Here is a 21,764-nt window from a genome sequence, read left to right on the forward strand (position 1 = left end):
GATCAGAAAGGTTGCGGGGTTGCAGTGAAGGCGAGCTCGGTGGGACCCATGGAGCGGCCCATGAACAACAACACAAACCGGAAAGGACAGAAACGAACAACGAAGGACAACCGAGCAAGACCTTACGCACAACAACACACAAGAAGCAACGGAGTCACAAGAAAACCTCACCAATCAACCATGTCCACTCGTACATGGAACAAATTAACGTAAACACGCTGTCTGTAGGCGAGATGTTGATAGACTCAAACAAAGATCATACTGACTGACTGACTGAGCGAAAGGCAGGCGCTTAAATACATGATTGTGGACGTCGCTATTGGCCTCTGGGACCACGTGTTCCACCGTGGTGCCCTCACATTATACATGGGCCAGCAGGGGCGCCCCCCCCCCCCCCCCCCATGGCTTATGGCATGACGGTGCAGAGACCTCTAGTGGTCTTCGACGTCCATGCCATCTAGCGCAGATTCAAAACCCACGGTGCGTGGTACCAGGACAACTATCCAAAATAGGGAGATTTTAAATTTCACAACATTTCAGTTTACATTTTTTGATAATATTTGAACCACTTTCTGCAGTTCGTTTTCTGGAAATTGATACTGTCAGCTAGATGGTTATATTGAAGGAAAATAGAGCATGACGGGGTCTTGATCTGGTACCCAACAAACATTATGGCCAATAAAATGAATGAGCTGGGCCTTAAGCATGCATAAATTTTATCAGGGTATAATTGTGTTTAATTAATTTTTCAATAATGTTACTGATCCACCATTCAGTATCATATTTACAGGCACACACACACACACACACAGATATGTCACAAAAGATGAATAGATCTTTTGTCTTCAGTATTTGATTGGTTGATGGCCTTTGTAGGTTTGTGCATATAACGAGTTGCTTGTGCTATCAATCCCATCACTCCCTGCAGATTTTCCGTAGCTGGTGACAAAAAAGTTCCATTCTGCATCAGTGTTGAAATCATTTTTGTGGCTACACAGATTGACAAAATTCTTATAATTTTTACATTGTGCAGCTGAGATGGCACTTAAATAACGTTTTTTTTTTTTCACAAAACGTTGATCAGTCTTTGAATAAACACCTGTACAGATACCGTAACATTTTGCATTGACCTGAAATCGTGCAACAGTTAACAGATTGCAACAGGTAGTTGATGTAATAAGCTACAGAATGGTGTAAAATAGCATGCAAATTTTCCCTCTGGAAAACTAACTTTCTAAATACATGTTGAATGAGATCTATTTTTGTAATTTTTATGAAAATCAGGTTTGAACTGATTTTATTGAAATTTGGTTATCCTATAAAATATTTCATGTTGCTGAGTTGTTGTGTCCAACGTTTCATGTTTATCATGCCTTTAATCAATGAGATACCTGAAGACAAAGTTAAAACTCTATTTGCATCATGATTTTTCCGTCCACTTTGCCTCAGTTTATGTAGCGTTGTTATCCCATGTTGGAAATTACACCCACTGTTTTCGGGGGGGGGGGGGGGGGGGGGGGGGGTGCAGGGATCTTAAACCAAATTGTTTCAAATGAGCCTGGTCTTCATGCTTTAAAAATGGTATTTGTAGTAGTTCTCAGTACACCAATTTACACCTTTTCACATAAGTCATCCTCCCTTCTTTTCCAAATTTGTAGATTACTGGGAAATAGCAAGGGGATGAAATTTTGTTTGCCATATCCTTATGCTAATGAGCCACTTGAACCATTGCATATTAAGTTTCATATCCAGCATGTGTTTACTCTATGAAATACAAGAGTCCAAAGTTTACATTTTATTCGTACTGCAATTTTTGCACCCAACTTTGATTCAAATTATCTGGCATCACTAGCCCACGTTGGATTATCAAATACACATTGTCTTGTGGTTAAAGCCACAATCTCTCTAATCAGCCCAGTGTGGAGAGTTTTAAAGAACACAGTTTTTTGTAGAATTAGGTCAATTTTACATGTAATTTATTTGGCATTGGAAAGTGGTAGTAAATGAAACTTTATATATGAGAACCTTGTGTTGTCAGATTACTATATGCCAAGTTTCACATTTGTCATAACTTTAGTTCCTGAGATGTAAGAAGCCAATCTCTGAAATTTTGCTCAGGTGATTGTGTCTAAAATTTCTGGCTGAATATGGCTCGTAGTATTATTTTCATTGAAATGCATAAAAGGTGTACAAGATGGCCAAATTTGATTTTTTTCAACAAAATATTGCCCAGCATATAACAGCTCAATGCCGTCAGAAATTCACAGTCTGTGCAAACTTGTGTGTAGAGCCAAACAAGTTGACTGGCTAAATCTCTGCCAGTGTTTCTTTGATGAACAGTGAACTTTGCCAGTTATCGTTGGGGTCATGTGCAAATATTCACACAAAATTTCATAAAAATCCGTTATGCTTGAGCAGGAAAATGTTCGGCAATTAGAAGTGGTGTGACTGCAGAGAAAGTGGGCTAATGTAGCTGTCAGAGATGCCAAGAACATCATCAGGAAAATAAATACTGTGCTGAAAAAGAGCAGGACATTTGTTTTAAAACATAAATTGCTTGTATTGCCCTAAAATGGTCCAGTTGGGCACCTCACCTTAAATTCACATATGACCAAGTATGAAATAACCAACCAGATGAACTGCCACTGCCAAATTACAGCCTAAGGCCAACAGTTTCACTCAGTAATGGAACATCCTGTTGAAAAAATGTAATAGACTTCAATAGCTGCTTCACAGTCTCTTCTCCGTGTAATTGGAAAACTTTAAGTATAAAAGTTTTTTCAAATAAAATGCAGTCTTGTGAGAAAAATTCTTTTATGTCTGCTGGAACTCAAACATAATATCTTCTATTTGTATTTTTCCCTTTTTCTCTCAATATTCCTCCTTGTGCACCAGTATCCTGGCGTGTCTTTCATCTACATGTTGCACTCCAACACGTTCTTTCCCAGTGCATTCAAGTCTTCTTGTTTTTCCTTCTCCACTTCATGCTCCACCCTTTTCCCCAATATCCACCACAGCTGGGATTGCTACTTGCACAGTTCATGCAGCAACAGCTCTACACTACAGTTGGTGTGTGAATTGTTCATTAATTACCTCTTATGATGAACTTTGCCCAGAATCCAAAAAATCTTCCATCTTTTATGTTTGGGTGTCCACTATTTAGCACTCTTTATATTTGGAGAGGAAGTAATCTTACCCTAAAGTACATGTTATATAAAAATTACGTCTGATATACTGAATGCTGTAAGATGTTGTAAATATCAAAAATTGGGGCAAACAACTAGTTTCTGTAGAGGTGACTCTTGTGGGTGTTGCTGAACTCATACATACTAACATCCATACCATTAACTGCAGATGTTCTCCATCACAACTTACATATAGAGGTCAGCAAATAATAAAGCCAGTTGAGATGCACTAGAGACTGGTTTCCATAGCTCTATCACTTCCTAGAAGTGATACAATAAGAAATAATGTACGTTGCTTACGGTGATAGCAACATTACTATCTCTTGTCGACAGCATCGCGGTAGATATTTTCATGGAGTGTTGGGTAATGATAAATTATGAAGCACATATATGACAAAGGGTGGATAGGTGGATCATTGATTAATAGGGCAATATGAAAGTGAAATTTGTTGGAAGAAGTGTGATAGCCCATGTCTATTTTTCTTTGTTTTGGCTCAGATCATTACTTCTGATTAATTGGCAAAATAATGCAGGAATATTTGATAATATTTAAGCCAATGACATTCTTCCTACGTTGTAGCAACTGTTTTGTTTATTAACACAATAAAGGTCTTGCCTACAAAGCAAGTAGGACCCCATCTTTGTTGAAGAAAGGTCATACCTATTTTCTGTGTGTGCCTCTTCAGAACCCCTATTTGAAATGACTTTAACAATTCTGGCTTGAACTAGAATAATTGTTAATGCCAGATCTATTTAGCTAAAAACCTGGCAACAGGTGTTAAATATGCTTCTTGCTGTGTTTTTAGCAAATTGATGTAGCATTTAAGAATGAAAATAAATTTAGTTTTCGGTGTGTGTTTGAAGATACCACCCCAGCAATAGGCTCTGTCATCTTTCTTGACTACTTCCAGAGGCCGTGCTAGTAACAATTGTTTCAAGAGTGTGTGGAACAGGGACCCAACCATTCATAGAATTTGCATTTTCCCTTCAAATTATTGTAAATCACCAACAGTTGGGCAAAGCCTAGTTGCATTTGTTTAATACTTCTGTCCTCGAAGTCTGAGCATCAAGTTGAAAATTTCATACTTTTTTGTTGACTTTTCTTATGGCAAATAGGCATTGGAATATATAAGGATAGTAACAAAATGCCAGTTAAACCATTAATTAGAGCAAGTCATATTCAGGAAATTTCATGAAACTTATGCGTGTTTATGTGATCAGGTTTAATTAATAAAGAAATTTGAAAAAATACAGCTTATTCAAACAACAGGCCTAATAGATTACTACAGGTGGTGTAGCTAAAATAAGAGCCAACCATTGACTGAACAAGCTTAACTGTGCAGATTATCATCAGGAGCATTATACAGTGTTGGGTTTGGTTGTCGTGTATGTACTCACTATTCATAAATAACTAATTCATACATCTGTGGTTGACCTGACTGTAACACACAATGTTTTCACAGGAAGAGCTACTCCATATGGTGGTCTGACTCACTGCAACAGGTAGTTGAGCACTCCATTGTGTGACAACAGGCACCAATGCTGCCAAAGTAAGAACTTTCTAGATATGACAATTTTTAAGAAATTATATCTAAAAACAAAGATGATGTAACTTGCCAAACGAAAGTGTTGGTATGTTGATAGAGAATCAAACACACACACAAAATTCAAGCTTTAGCAACCCAAGGAAACAGGGAAAGACGAAGGAATGTGGGTATTAAGGGAGATGGTAAGGAGTCATTCCAATCCCGGGAGTGGAAAGACTTACCTTAGGGGGGAAAAAGGAGGACAGGTATACACACACACACACACACACACACACACACACACACACACACACGTGTACAAACACAAGCAGACAATTATATATGTAAAAAACAATAAAAAAGGAAAAATTTGATGTAGCTGGAAATGTGGAAATGTAACATATCTCTCATGAGTTTTTAAACTGGGTGCACTAAGTCCAAAAATAGGCAGTTTTGAGGAGAGATAAGAACTTTCAAAACAAAAGATTAAAATTACTTGTTTCACCTCTCGTCTCTAAAATGTGGACTGTATCTAAAAGTACAGAGATCCTGTACCTTCTTTTGCTCACTTGTAGCATCACAGTAGATATGTACATTAAGCAAGACACTATGCCTCACTACCACTTCAAATGGTGCTGAGGGATGTTGGGTAACATTCATATCTACATCTGTACTGTGCGAACCATGATGAGATGCATGGCAGAGCTGTCTGGGACTCGTGACCACAGTATTGTTAAGCAAATCTGGGATGTTGTTGACATGCAAGTTGTGGGACTTTTTGTATAGTTGCAGACTGGTATGGCTCTTTTTAGCTTCCAGTTCTTTATGAGATTTGCCGTCATCAACAGGATGGAGAAGGATATCACATACTACAAGGAGAGTTTCTCATTCAGTTACTTTCAATAAGACCATGGAAGTATTAAACTCAGAACTCCAGAACATTTGCAAATGGTTACCCATTTGACACTCTGCTGTGATTGATATAATTTGAGTGCACAGAACATGCATCATTGAGATTCCTGGTGTTTCAGAGAGATTTAGAATAGATTTTAAATACTATGATTTTTCATTGTGTGGGTATGCAGATGTTATACCAAAAGCAAGCACATAATCTACATTTAAATGTTTACGCTACAAACCATCGTACTCTGTATAGACCTGTACCCTATTCACAGCTATCTTGTATCAGTTAGACCTAGGTGTGTGGCCTTTGGGTGTGGTTTTGATCTTTAGTGAGACCAGTTTGCTTAAAACCCCCATTTCCCATGTATAAAGTGCTCTGCAGATCCCATTAATCTCGAGAACTTTGTGGTGACTAAAACAGCCAACATTGCCTCCATAGAGTTTTTTCTTTTAATTTCAAATAAACCTGCCAAAGGAACATCTGCAACTGAACTTTATACCAGAGGTTGAAAATACCGCTACAGTTGTAAGGTGTGTTTTTTTTTTTTTTTTTTTTTAGAGCACCACCGATTTTGTACTCTTATACGCCCGTCTTCAAATGTTATTCTGAAAATAATTAATAATTAATTGTGAAAATAATTTATTATACTGGGCTGGTGTAGTGTCTTAGCAGCAGCACATTGCAGTGTTTCTTGATATCTTGGATCTTGTCTTCTGATTGTGAAAAATGCACAGTCATCTTGTCTGAAAGCAGTATAAATATTTTATACACACACTGCTCTGCAGCTTGCATGAATCTCAGGAACTTCATAGAGGCTCAAAGTTGATGTCAGCTACAGAGGATTTATTTAAAATCCAATCAGAAGACAAGTTCCAAGAGAGCCAGGAAAAACTGCACTATATGAGTAAGGAGAGGCATTTGAGATCCAATACATCTGGCATAATCTACTTCAAGAATTTCTAAATAAATTTAACACAACTGATCCCAACTTTTAGTCATGGTGAAGTTGTTGTTGTTATTGTTGTTGTTGTGGTGGTCTTCAGTCCTGAGACTGGTATAATGCAGCTCTCCATACTACTCTATCCTGTGCAAGCTTCTTCATCTCTTGTTCTCCCTCTACAATTTTTACCCTCTACGCTGCCCTACAATACTAAATTGGTGATCCCTTGATGCCTCAGAACATGTCCTACCAACCGATCCCTTCTAGTCAAGTTGTACCACAAGCTCCTCTTCTCCTCAATTCTATTCAATACCTCCTCATTAGTTATGTGATCTACCCATCTAATCTTCAGCATTCTTCTGTAGCACCACATTTCAAAAGCTTCTATTCTCTTCTTTTCTAAACTATTTATCGACCATGTTTCACTTCCATACATGGCTATACTCCATACAAAGACTTTCAGAAATGACTTCCTGACACTTAAATCTATGGTGAAGTTAGTAGCAACATTATTACATGCAGCGTGTGAGTCAGTCTGAACTGCTATTTATGGATTTGTAACAGCTTTTATTGTAGGTATTATTGTATCTGATGTCCAATGATGGTCTTCCCAAAATGTTTAGTAAATAATGCAATCATTACTTTAGATCTTCTGAAAATATATTTGTTTTTTGTTAATAGCAGAATTTTCTCTTTTATTGTAAATTTTTTAAAATAAGATTTTTCTTCATTGTTGCAGCGTGTGTGAATTGTGTCCGGTGGAGTTTCTCGGGAAAATTTTTGGCGTCTGGTGGTGATGACAAGCTTATAATGATATGGAAAATTAGTAAATACACAGGTACGGAATTAACCTCTGTCTGTTTTAGTAAGGTGTACTTCATTTTTTCTGTTTTTTGTTTTTACCTTTCTTCTTATTTGTCTACTAATGTACTATCAGTAAGCTGATAGGTTTTGTGTTTTGCTAGTTTCCTATGAAATGCTTCTTTTTTAAAAATGCATTGAAACAATTGTTGAATATAGATTGATAGGTCTGGTAGTAGTATGTACACTCCTGGAAATGGAAAAAAGAACACATTGACACCGGTGTGTCAGACCCACCATACTTGCTCCGGACACTGCGAGAGGGCTGTACAAGCAATGATCACACGCACGGCATAGCGGACACACCAGGAACCGCGGTGTTGGCCGTCGAATGGCGCTAGCTGCGCAGCATCTGTGCACCGCCGCCGTCAGTGTCAGCCAGTTTGCCGTGGCATACGGAGCTCCATCGCAGTCTTTAACACTGGTAGCATGCCGCGACAGCGTGGACGTGAACCGTATGTGCAGTTGACGGACTTTGAGTGAGGGCGTATAGTGGGCATGTGGGAGGCCGGGTGGATGTACCTCCAAATTGCTCAACACGTGGGGCGTGAGGTCTCCACAGTACATCGATGTTGTCGCCAGTGGTCGGCGGAAGGTGCACGTGCCCGTCGACCTGGGACCGGACAGCAGCGACGGACGGATGCACGCCAAGACCGTAGGATTCTACGCAGTGCCGTAGGGGACCTCACCGCCACTTCCCAGCAAATTAGGGACACTGTTGCTCCTGGGGTATCGGCGAGGACCATTCGCAACCGCCTCCATGAAGCTGGGCTACGGTCCCGCACACCGTTAGGCCGTCTTCCGCTCACGCCCCAACATCGTGCAGCCCACCTCCAGTGGTGTCGCGACAGGCGTGAATGGAGGGATGAATGGAGACGTGTCGTCTTCAGCGATGAGAGTCGCTTCTGCCTTGGTGCCAATGATGGTCATACGCGTGTTTGACGCCGTGCAGGTGAGCGCCACAATCAGGACTGCATACGACCGAGGCACACAGGGCCAACACCCGGCATCATGGTGTGGCGAGCGATCTCCTACACTGGCCGTACACCTCTAGTGATCGTCGAGGGGACACTGAATAGTGCACGGTACATCCAAACCGTCATCGAACCCATCGTTCTACCATTCCTAGACCAGCAAGGGAACTTGCTGTTCCAACAGGACAATGCACTTCCGCATGTATCCCGTGCCACCCAACATGCTCTAGAAGGTGTAAGTCAACTACCCTGGCCAGCAAGATCTCCGGATCTGTCCCCCATTGAGCATGTTTGGGACTGGATGAAGCGTCGTCTCATGTGGTCTGCACGTCCAGCACGAACACTGGTCCAACTGAGGTGCCAGGTGGAAACGGCATGGCAAGCCGTTCCACAGGACTACATCCAACATCTCTACGATCGTCTCCGTGGGAGAATAGTAGCCTGCATTGCTGCGAAAGGTGGATATACACTGTACTAGTGCCGACATTGTGAATGCTCTGTTGCCTGTGTCTATGTGCCTGTGGTTCTGTCAGTGTGATCATGTGATGTATCTGACCCCAGGAATGTGTCAATAAAGTTTCCCCTTCCTGGGACAATGAATTCACGGTGTTCTTATTTCAATTTCCAGGAGTGTATATCATGTTGATAAGTGTGATTCTTGTATTCATGATGTAAATACGTCGTTACCTAAATGATTACTGTCACAAATCTCATAATTATTAAAATTGAGTGTTGTAAAGATAGAAAAATTTTATTTAAAAATTTGAACTGTACCTCAAGATACAAACTGTGCTGAAAACTGGATAGCTGTCACTGCTGGTAGTTAAGAGGTTCAGATAGCCATTCCCAAAAATAGTTGGATATTGGAAGATTTCAGCTAGTTGATTTCTTGAGATGTATCCTTTGCAAAGTCTTTCAAGGTACCAGTGAATTTTCCTTTTGGGCAATTATGCAAAATGTGGCTCAGTGATGTTCCAGTGACATTGATCATTCCTTCCTTATGAAGTGTTGCTTTAGTCACAGCATGGCCAGTTATTATATAATTGAGGTAGCTTCATATTTTTCTGTGTATGGAGGTTCCCAAGAATTAGCTGGTCAGATCTATTTTATACCTATATTCTGATGACTATGGAAGAACATCTGTTGATTTCTCCATTCTGGATCATAGCTGTCTGGCATGAGTATGATTGGTTCACTAGATTTTAGTTGTGAGTGTGGTAAATTGTTCAGTGTTTCATGAATTGTTAAGTCTCTGGACCTTTTGAGTTCTGTCTGTTAATGTGTTATGCTTTTCATTGGGTATTTTATGGGGCAATAGTAGCAAGTACTCACAGTCATGGTATTGGTGTGGATTTAAGAGTTCCTATCACAATTCTTATTCTGTTCCTTAGATGAATAACTATTTTATTGGCGTGGCTATGTCCACCTCAAACACAAGAAAGCTTTCAATGACAGGATACACCAGTGGCTGTGCTGTAGTTATCAAGATGTTTACATTTGATCCCAATTAATATTAGCCAGTTTCCTTTGTATATTATTTCTGTACTTTAGCTTTTGTTTTCTTAATTCTAAGTGTTTCCTAAATATTGGGGATTACCGCAAGTGATGTTGACTTTTCTTTTCTTTCTATGTATCACTGACAGTAAGAAAGAGAGGGAAAGTAGTTACAAACTATTATTGTGCCACGGTAATGGAGTTTCTTGTTGATGCAGAACTGATCCAGAGTAATGTGCATCATATTTGTAAAAAATTTCAAACTTCTAGCAATTACCCCCATTGTCATCAGTAGGACAGAAACAGATAGTCAAAAATCCTGATGGAAGCTATTTTTTTCTAAAGGAGAAACCCAGTACTGATAAAATTATCATGAAATCCCAGGAATCCACAGATGTGAATGCCGTCCCAATGTCCCTGAAACCAAAGGTTGTTCCAGGTATACCATTTGACCCACAATGTCGTGATTCACATCAGAAATATAATTATGGAGCATTCTTTTCTGTAATCTTGAAGTGTTATAAATAAGGCAGCTAAAGTTCTGCAGAATGTAAATAATGTAGGAGTAAAGGAGAAAACTCACCAAATAGTAAAAGCATTGATTCGTTTACAGACACACAAAGAAAAATGAAGAATTTGGTAGCTTTTGGACGAATTGTTTTACAAGCTAGAACACACACACACACACACGTGCGCACACAGTTGCTAATCTACTTTTGTGCATTGTTGAGTTGTAACCCTCCCCCCCCCCCCCCCCCCCCCCCCCCCCCCCACACACACACACACACACTTTCGTGCATTGTTGGGTCCTTACCCAATCTCTGTTTAAAGCTGTTGACACGCATTCTGATTTTTAAAATGCCCATCTTAATTTAGTTATTGTAATTTGGAGTGTGGGCCGGAATTGTTATTGGTTCATACAATATCTTGTGCGTATCCATAACACAGTGTTTGGTCACAGCTAATTTTTGCAGATTTCAGTATTTGATTTACCATTGGTTTTTACTATGGCTATGGAACACTGGCTAAATAGATTATTTATTGTAGATAGTACCAAAGAATATAATGAATGGTTGAAGCAATGGCTATTTCATAGTTACGAGGGTTGGCCAGAAAGTAATGCACCACATTTTTTTCTCAGCTGAAAACAATGCTTCGAGTGGGAAATATTATGTATGTATTATATGAAATCTCCTGAGTAGGTGCGCCAAGCTTCTGTCACTTTTGACAGATAGCATAGCTGCAGGACAGTTTCAAAATGGCATCTCTAGGTGATGTACTGTAAATTACAAGCTACGTGGTGTCAATGAATTTCTCACTGCAGATAAACAAACTATGAGGAATATTCACAAGCACGGGTGCAAAGTGTATGGAGCATCTGCTGTCAACAGAAGTGCAGTTAATCACTGGGCATGGTGGGTGAGGTCATCAGAGGGCAGTTCAGTGGAGCTCCAGTGGTTGGGGTTAGGCCATCCATGGCTGTCACAACTGACAGCTCTGACCTAGCTCCCCTCAGACTTCCACTTGTTTTTGCTGTTAAAAGATGCCAATTGTTGAAGACATTTTGAGGACGATGGGGAGGTGATTCACACAGTGAAGCATTGGCTCCACCACCAGGACAAGGATTGATACCGACAGGGTATATATGCCCTTGTTTCTCACTGGAGGAAGACCATAGAACAGGATGAAAATTACACTGAAAAATAGGGTGTATAGATAGAACACCATTCTTCTGTGTGTAATTCTCATTATGTTCCATAAAAATTGTCGAAGAAAACAAATGCAGTGTATTACTTTCTGGGGAACCCTTGTATTTGGATCACAGTTTTAATCCCTCATCTTCAAAATATTCTGCTTGGAATACTGCTCACTATGATTAAACAATGGACAGTCAAAGTTGATGCTACATTCTAACTGGTTGGTAATTAATATTCACTAGTAATAACTTCTGATACTAGGCATCTTTGGTTGTGTGATGTTCTAGCTGTTTACAGTGTGTTGTATGTGCGTGTATTGTGTTTTTCTGAATAAACCATATTATGGTTCTTGGTAGGTGTAGCTCCACTTACAGAAGTGTTAAATTTCTGTGCACAGTGCTATTTCATTAAGTTTATACCGTGAAAATGACAGCATGTTCGCCTGTCGAAATATTGTCAGTTGTTGGAGATGTCGCTCAGTTACATTCCTGTAATTTGTTTGAATTTTTTATATACCATGAGAAACTCAAATTTCATACAAAGGAATCAACTGCAACAAAGATTAGTTTATGTAGTACCTTTTTATACTTATAGCATAGTTTAGTCTCTCAGTGAGCCAGCCATTTACTGTGGATGATGACTTGCCACTGTGGTTACAGTAGTGGCAGTGGGCCAATTGCACTGGTATATTTTCATGTTTATACTGACTGCCCATATGTCAACCTAGAACTCCATGGAAACATCATTGATTGAGAGACTGAGAAAACTTGTTTGTAGATGTTCCAGCTGATGCCACAGATTCCAGCGATATATGTGTGTGTGTGTGTGTGTGTGTGTGTGTGTGTGTGTGTGTGTGTGTGTGTGTGTGGGAGGGGGAGGGGGAGAGAGAGAGAGAGAGAGAGAGAGAGAGAGAGAGAGAGAGAGAGAGAGAGAGAGAGAGAGAGGGGGGGGGGTGGGGGGGGGGGCTGTTTGCCAATTGCCATCTCATGGGAACAGCATCCAAACTTCCCTTCCAGTTGCAAGGGTGACACAGCTTGTCAAGAGTGGACAATGGTGTAACACCTTATTGTTACACCTTTTAATGGCTACATTGTGGAGGAGCAGCCCTTACTGAATGCTGTATCAACACAGTGGGAATAATGGTACCATATCTGCTCATGAACTGTAACAGCAAATAACATAGAGAGAGTTTTGCCAGTAGCTACTGTGTAAACTACCATTTGAAAGATGACCACTGCCTTCGAGAGCTTAATGATGTGCCTGATGATTGTGGTGGTGGTGGTGATGATGATTATGATGATTCTCATCAAATGACAGTGTAACATTGACTAGTACTTGTTGTGACCTTATATCTGCTCCCTTTGTTTAATTGTCAGTGCGTCTAACTGTCGTGCAGCAGACTTTGGTTCGGTTTGCAGCCAGCTCAGAGATTTACCCTGCTCGAGGACTGGGTGTTGTGTTGTTCTCATCATTTCATCATCATTGACATGCACGTTGCCCACAGTGGCATCAACTGAAAAGACTTGCAACTCGCCGGCTGGATTTCCCCACGTGGGAACTCTCGGCCATCAATGTGCCATACAGTCATTTCATTTCATATGTTCCCTTATTTTAAAAAATGGGCAATTACAGAAGGCCAACAGCAAAATGATGCTGACTTGATGTAAGTTATTCAGCTCATCATTTTCAGTAGGAATCTTAATTGCCAAAAATACACATATGTTCCAGTTTAGTTACAAACTCTTTTATTCCAACACCATTGAAGTGCACTGCTTGTTCTGCCAGTTAACTTTTTTGCTTCCTCTTCACTTATAACAGTGTGTGCCAGAGTTTTTCTATGCTCTCATTCCTTCAGCTTTGGAAAGGAATGGCATTGGTACATCAAAATAATTATGTAGGCCAAAGCAATGAATTAAAATTATTGCCACCACCACTATTCAAACCCGTGTCTCCTGCTTATTAGTCTCAATGCTGGTATAGATTTTGATTCATTGCTTCAGCCTACATCATTATTATTGATAAGGACGAGACTCAATATGTCTCAGGAACATTAACTGCATATGATTAATGCTACATCAAAACTTTACTTTCCAAATGCAGCAGTCATTTCTCTGTATCATGTGCAGTGTGAATGGGTGTTGTCTTTTCAATGTTAGCATTGTAGCCTGGAAGTTTGACATTCCATAGTGAACATCAGTATTGGTAGTGTGTTCTCAAGGCAAAAAATGCTAAAACTGTGCTAGTAGTGACCCTTCATTGTACCAAAATATCATTGCCTGTATACTTTGGTATTATGTTGGAAATCTAGAGATTTTCTATGATGATGAATGTGTCATGACGAACACAAGTTTCGTCACTTGTTTTTGCCAGTCATAGTAGGCACAGTTTCCAGTAGCCTCATCTGTCTGTGACCACTTCATTAAGATTAGTTCGTCATATGCCTAGATATTTTTCATGAACTTAATTGATGAGTTATGCTTGGATCTTTCCTTGGGTGGTTATATGATTTCATTAGTCACTACAGTTTTCGTATGCTGTACCTGTTGGGAAATTTTCAACATAAAAAGAAATCATACGCTGATACATTTTAAAAGCCTTTTTGTCATTTTTGTATAGAAAATGATTCTCAATCTGATGATTGCATTTGGTGAGGCTTTTAATTGATGCCATGCTTTAGAAGTTACTTTTCATACACATCAGTGCTAAAATTGGTGTCTGATAATTTAGGGCTCCTTATGTGAATATTAGAAGAAAATACAATATTGACAACTCCAAAAAATTAGTTATCTTCCATTTTTTAATGCTCTGTTGCATGAATTTTTTTTAGGAAACTGATTTCAATGAAAGACCATCTAGTGGTAGGGTCCGACACAAAATACTATATAACAGATCAAACACATAAATTTTGATTTATTCTATGTTTTAGGTTTATTGTCATATGGTAACAAACTGAAAAGAATGATTAATTATTAATTGTTCCTTTACAGTTAAGTGGAAACATAATATGTGTTACCATAAAGCATCATTTTATGTTGTTGTTGTTGTTGTTGTTGTTGTTGTTGGTGGTGGTGGTGGTGGTGGTGGTGGTGTTGTTGTAGTAGTCTTCAGTCCTGAGACAGGTTTGATGCAGCTCTCCATGCTACTTTATCCTGTGCAAACTTCTTCATCTCCCAGTACTTACTGCAACATACATCCTTCTGAATCTGCTCAGTGTATTCATCTCTTGGTCTCCCTCTACGATTTTTACCCTCCACGCTGCCCTCCAACTCTAAATTGGTGATCCTTTGATGCCTCAGAAAATGTCCTACCATCCAATCCCTTCTTCTAGTCAAGTCGTGCCACAAACTCATCTTATCCCCAATTCTATACAATATCTCCTCATTACTTATGTGATCTACCTATCTAATCTTCAGCATTTTTCTGTAGCACCACATTTTGAAAGCTTCTATTGTCGTCTTGCCCAAACTATTTATCGACCATGTTACACTTCCATACATGGCTACACTCCATACAAATACTTTCAGAAATGACTTCCTGACACTTAAATCTATAGTCAATGTTAATAAATTTCTCTTCTTCAGAAATGCTTTCTTTGCCATTGCCAGTCTACATTTTATATCCTCTCTACTTCAACCATCATCAGTTATTTTGCTCCCCAAATAGCAAAACTTCTTTACTACTTTAAGCGTCTCATTTCCTAATCTAATTCCCTCAGCATCACCCGACTTAATTCGACTACATTCCATTATCCTCGTTTTGCTTTTTTGTTGATATTCATCTTATATCCTCCTTTCAAATGACTGTCCATTCCGTTCAACTGCTCATCCAGGTTCTTTTCTGTCTCTGACAGAATTACAATGTCATCAGCGAGCCTAAAAAATTTTATTTCTTCTCCGTGGATTTTAATACCTATTCCGAATTTCTCCTTTGTTTTCTTTACTGCTTGCTCAATATACACATTAAATAACATTGGGGAAAGGATACAACCCTGTCACACTCCCTTCCAAACCACTGCTTCCCCCTCTACTCTTATAGCCTCCATCTTCTTTCTGTACACATTGTAAATAGCCTTTCGCTCCCCGTATTTTACCCCTGAAAGACAGTATTCGAGTCAACATTGTCAAAAGCTTTCTCTAAGTCTACAAATGCTAGAAACGTAGGTTTGCCTTTCCGTAATCTTTCTTCTAAGGTAAGTCATAAGATCAGTTTTGCCTCACGTGTTCGAACATTTCTACAGAATCCAAACTGATCTTCTCCGAGGTTAGCTTCTACCAGCTTTTCCATTCATCTGTAAAGAATTTGCGTTAGTATTTTGCATCCGTGACTTATTAAACTGATAGTTCGGTAATTTTCACATTTGTGAACACCTGCTTTCTTTGGGATTGAAATTATTAATTCTTCTTCAAGTCTGAGGGTATTTCACCTGTCTCGTATATCTTACTCTCCAGATGGTAGAGTTCTAATGGGATGTTGTATACTCCCAGGGTCTTGTTTCGACTCAGGTCTTTCAGTGCTCTGTCAAACTCTTCATGCAGTAACATATCTCCCATTTAATCTTCATCTACATCCTCTTCCACTTCGATAATATTGTCCTCAAGTACATTGCCCTTGTACATACTCCTTCCATCTATCTGCTTTTCCTTCTTTGCTTAGAACTGGGTTTTCATCTGAGCTCTTGATATTCATGCAAGTGGGTTTCATTTCTCCAAAGATCTCTTTAATTTTACTGTAGGCAGTATCTATCTCACCCCTAGTGATATGTGCCTCTACATCCTTACATTTGACCTCTAGCCATCCCTGCTTAGCCATAGCCATCCCTGCTTAGCCATTTTGCACTTCCTGTTTATCTTATTTTTGAGATGTTTGTATTCCTTATTTCCTGCTTCATTTACTGCATTTTTATATTTTCTCCTTTCATCAGTTAAATTCAATATTTCTTCTGTTACCCAAGGATTTCTACTAGCCCTCGTCTTTTTACCTACTTGATCCTTTGCTGCCTACCCTCAGAGCTAACCACTCTTCTTCTACTGTATTTTTTTACCCCATTCCTGTCAATTGTTCCCGTATACTCTCCCTGAAACTCTGTACAACCTCTGGTTTAGTCAGTTTATCCAGGTCCCATCTCCTTAAATTCCCACCTTTTTGCAGTTTCTTCAGTTTTAATCTACAGTTCATAACCAATAGATTTTGGTCAGAGTCCACATCTGCCCCTGGAAATGTCTTACAATTTAAAACCTGGTTCCTAAATCTGTCTTACCATTTTCATAAATCTGTCTTACCATTATATGATCTATCTGATACCTTCTAGTTTCTCCAGGATTCCTCCATGTGTATAACCTTCTTTTATGATTCTTGAACCAAGTGTTAGCTATGATTAAGTTGTGCTCTGTGCAAAATTCTACCAGATGGTTTTCTCTTTCATTTCTTACCCCCAATCCATATTCACCTACTATGTTTCCTTCTCTCCCTTTTCCTACTCTCGAATTCCAGTCACCCATGACTATTAAATTTTCATCTCCCTTCACTACCTGAATAATTTCTTTTATCTCATCATACATTTCATCAATTTCTTCTTCATCTGCAGAGCTAGTTGGCATATAAACTTGTACTACTGTAGTAGGTGTGGGCTTCATGTCTATCTTGGCCACACTAATGCGATCACTATGCTGTTTGTAGTAGCTTACCCACACTTCTATTTTTTTTTTAATTATTAAACCTACTCCTGCATTACCCCTATATGATTTTGTATTAATAACCCTGTATTCACCTGACCAGACGTGTTGTTCCTCCTGCCACCGAACTTCACTAATTCCCACTATATCTAACCTTAACCTATCCATTTCCCTTTTTAAGTTTTCTAACCTACCAGCCCGATTAAGGGATCTGACATTCTGTGCTCCGATCCGTAGAATGCCAGTTTTCTTTCTCCTGATAAAGATGTCCTATTGAGTAGTCCCCGCCCGGAGATCCGAATGGGGGACTATTTTACCTCCAGAATATTGTACCCATGAGGACACCATCATCATTTAACCTGTATGCCCTCTGGAAAAAATACAGCTGTAGTTTCCCCTTGCTTTCAGCAGTTCGCAGTACCAGCACAGCAAGGCTGTTTTGTTTAGTGTTAGAAGGCCAGATCAGTCAATCATCTGGACTGCCTCTCTGTTGCGAGGTCATCATTTTATATACCTTCAAAAACAAATTAGATGTGATCTAACTGGCAGCTGATTTCACACATTTTTACATACACTCGACCTTCACCAAAGATTGCCGCTAAACACAGTCTGGGTCGATGCATCCAGTCTGTGTGTGTTGCCAGGTGTGAACATCATGCATATACAAGTGTTTTTCTTAACATTATATGTAAGCTTAGAGTATTTTGCTGCATGACAACACCATGCAATGTAGGGTTAATATTTTGCATCATTACTTTCCAGATACTTGCTATATGCTGTGAGATACCAGAAACTTAAAATGACCCATCATTGAAAAAGCTACCATTTTTTTAATAGAAATATTTGTATTATTTACCTTCTTACAAGAAGGGATGATTTTAAAATGTGCCAAGAAAGAAAAACTTTGATTGTAAACGCATTAACCGCCTCTAGAGATTCTTGAATGTTAATTTGTTGTTGTTGCTGTTGTTGTGGTGGTGGTGGTCTTCAGTCCAAAGACTGGTTTGGTGCAACTCTCCATGCTACTCTATCCTGTGCAAGCCTCATCAACTCCAAGGAACTACTGCAACTTATACCCTTCTGAATCTGCTTACTGTATTCATCTCTTTGTCTCCCTCTACAATTTTTACCCGCAGCGCTTCCCTCCAGTACTAAAATGATGATCCCTTGACGTCTCTGACTGTATAGTAACAACTGATCCCTTCTTCTAGTCAGGTTGTACCAGAAATTCCTTTTCTCTCAAATTTTATTCAGTACCTCCTTGTTAGTTATATGATCTACCGATCTAATCTTCAACATTCTTCTGTTGCACCACATTTCAAATGCTTCTAGTCTCTTTTTGTCTAGACTGTTCATCATCCATGTTTCACTTCAATACATGGCTACGCTCCATACAAATACTTTACGAAACAGCTTCCTGATGGTTAAATCTGTTCTTGATGTTACTATATTTCTCTTCTTTTGAAATGTCTGCCTCCTTAGCTCAGCAATACCTTTACCATCTACCACGCTAGGGGGTCCGGGTTCGATTCCCGGCAGGGGACTTGGTGTTGTGTGTTCTTCGTGATCATTTCATCATCACGGACATGCAAGTCACCGAAGTGGCGTCAACTGAAAAGACTTGCAATACAGCGGCTGAAACCCGAAGGGGATATCCTGGCCAAAAAATGCCATATATTCATTTCATATATATATAATATATATATATATATATTTTTTTTTTTTAAATGCTTTTCTTGACACTGCCAGACTGCGTTTTATATCCCCCTAACTTCAACCATCATCAGTTATTTTGCTTCATAAATAGTGAAAGTCATCCACTACTTTAAGAGTCTCATTTCCTAATCTAATTCCCCCTGCATCACCTGATATAATTAGACTAAAATCCATTATCTTTGTTTTGCTTTTGTTGATGTTTGTCTTTTACCCTCCTTTCACGACACTGCCTATTCTGTTCAGCTGTTCTTCCAAGTCCTTTGCTGCCTCTGACAGAATTGCAATGTCGGTGCCAAACCTGAAAGTTTTTATTTCTTCTCCTTGTTTTGTTTTCTTTACTGCAATATACAGGTTGAATAACATTGGGGATGGGATACAGCTCTATCTCTCTGCCTTCTCAACCACTGCTTCCCTTTCGTGCCCCTCAACTCTTATGACTGTCATCTGGTTTCTGTACAAATTCTCTCCCTGTATTTTACCCCTGCCACCTTTAGATTTGAAAAGAGTATTCCAGTCAACATTCTCAAAAGCTTTCTTTAAGTCTACAAATACTATAAATGTAGGTTTGCCTTTCCTTAACCTGTCTTCTATTAGAACTCGTAAAGTCATATTGCCTCGCATCTCTACATTTCTATGGAATCCAAACTGATCTCCCCTGAGGTGTTTTTCCATTCTTCTGTAAAGGATTCATGTTAGTATTTTGCAGCCGTGACTTATTAAACTGATAGTTTGGTAATTTTCACACCTGTCAACAGCTGCTTTCTTAAAGTAAATGATAGCCTTATTGTAAACCCAGCTCAAATATTCGAGTGTTTAAATGAATTCTTTATAAATGTGGCAAAGCTAGATGTCGATATAGTAGAGAATCAGAGTAAAGTAAACCCCTTTGGATTCCAGCAAGGAGCTGAGTATGTCACAGATTTTAAAAAAGTCTCAATAAAGCATGTACAAAATATTATATTATGATTAAAAAATAAAAACTCAGCTAGGTGGAATGGGATACTGACTAAAGTGATTAAAGCTGTTTATCACATAATAGCACCTCCACTAACTAAAATAATTAATCAATCTTTTCAACAGGGATGCTTTCCTGATGTGTTGAAGTATGCCGAAGTCAGATTTCTGTTCAAGAAAGGGTCGAGGGAAGACATGGGAAACTATCATCCTATTTCTATTCTTCCAATCTTGTCGAAAGTGTTTGAGAGAGTAGCTGCAAACCAGATACAAAATTTTATTGTGCAAAATGATATTATTATAAATAATCAAGTTGGATTCCAACCAGGAAAAAACACCTTCGATACAGCAAATAACTTTGTTGAAAAGATATGCAAAGCACTGGACCAGAGGAGTAAAGTTGCTGGTATTTTCTGTGATCTTACTAAAGCTTTCAACTCTATAAAACATGCCTTGCTTATCTAGAAATTAGATAAATATGGGTTTCAGGGCAATACTCTCGAATGGCTTACATTGTACTTGCAGAACAGAAAACAAAGGGTAACTATCACTTCAAATGTGGTGAATTATTTTTCAAAGCGGAGTTCTGTATCACAAGGTGTGCCTCAAGGCTCCAATTTGGGTCAAATCTTGTTCCTGTTTTATGTAAATGACTTATTCACAAATATCAATTCCCCATCAGTTCTGTTTGCCATCAATACTTGTGTTTTAATTGAAGATGGTGATGCAGGAAAAATTCCAAGCTTCATTGTAAGCACACTGGATACCCTAGAGAACTGGTTCCAGTTAAATGGGTTGAAACTGAACATTGCAAAAACCCATATGGTACATTTCCAAACCAAACACTCAAAATGTGCAGAGCTTAAAATACAATGCAATAATCAACTTATAGAATAAGTTGACACTGTCAAATTTCTAGGACTAAATGTGGAAAAGAACTTGAACTGGAACACACATATTGACTCATTATCAAATAAACTAAGCAGTTTTGCATTTGCAATGCAGATACTTGCAAATTCTACTGACATGAGTACACGAACAATCACATACCATAGTTATTTTGAATCTGTAATTAGGTATGGTGTAATTTTCTGGGGAAGTTCAAGTAAAGTATCTCGTATACTAAACCTTCAGAAAAAAATTATGAGATAAATGTGTACCATACAGAAAACAGAATCTTGTCGCCCATTATTGGGACAACTGCAAATCCTAACTCTACCCTCCATATACATTAACTAAATTATTATCTTCCTACATAGCAGGTAAAAATTATTTGAGGAAAATCAATTTATCCACATACACAACACAAGAAATAAAAATAATTTTATCCTTCCCACACACAAATTGAAACAGGCTCCACAGTATATGGGGATGACAGTAATAGCAAATTAATTGGCAAAAATATATTTAATGTTAAGCCAGAGATCCTAAAAATAAGAGTACGTTAGATTCTGGGGGAGACATGTCACTATTTGATAGAAGAATTTTTAGAGGATGACATGATAATTTGAGCTAGGGGAATTTAGTGTAAGTTTTTTAGATGTTATTTTTATTATTGTTATTGTTATTATTATTATTATTATTATTATTATTATCATCTCTGCCTCTTGTGTATATATAACACAAAATTGTATTATTATTATGATGCTGTAGTATGGATGATTGACTGATCTGGCCTTGTAACACTAACCAAAACAGCCTTGCTGTGCTGGTACTGCGAACGGCTGAAAGCAAAGGGAAACTATAGCCGTAATTTTTCCCGAGGGCATGCAGCTTTACTGTATGGTTAAATGATGATGGCATCCTCTTGGGTAAAATATTCCGGAGGTAAAATAGTCCCC

At 38.8% G+C, this 21,764-nt stretch overlaps 1 protein-coding gene across 2 annotated transcripts in view; it reads left to right on the forward strand.

The window, feature by feature from the left end:
- Nucleotides 1–21,764, forward strand: part of LOC126285323 (protein HIRA) — a 236,297-nt gene that overhangs the window by 30,217 nt on the left and 184,316 nt on the right. The window contains exons 1-2 of one of the 2 annotated variants that reach the window (XM_049984626.1): nucleotides 4,649–4,735; nucleotides 7,295–7,393. In XM_049984626.1, coding sequence (XP_049840583.1) covers nucleotides 7,366–7,393 — 28 coding nt within the window. In that variant the 5' untranslated portion in view covers nucleotides 4,649–4,735; nucleotides 7,295–7,365. Of the gene's footprint in view, nucleotides 1–4,648; nucleotides 4,736–7,294; nucleotides 7,394–21,764 lie in introns of those variants that run through there. The other variant, XM_049984625.1, reaches the window with a different exon arrangement.

This window comes from Schistocerca gregaria, chromosome 8 (genome assembly GCF_023897955.1).
Source record: "Schistocerca gregaria isolate iqSchGreg1 chromosome 8, iqSchGreg1.2, whole genome shotgun sequence".
NCBI lineage: Eukaryota > Metazoa > Arthropoda > Insecta > Orthoptera > Acrididae > Schistocerca > Schistocerca gregaria.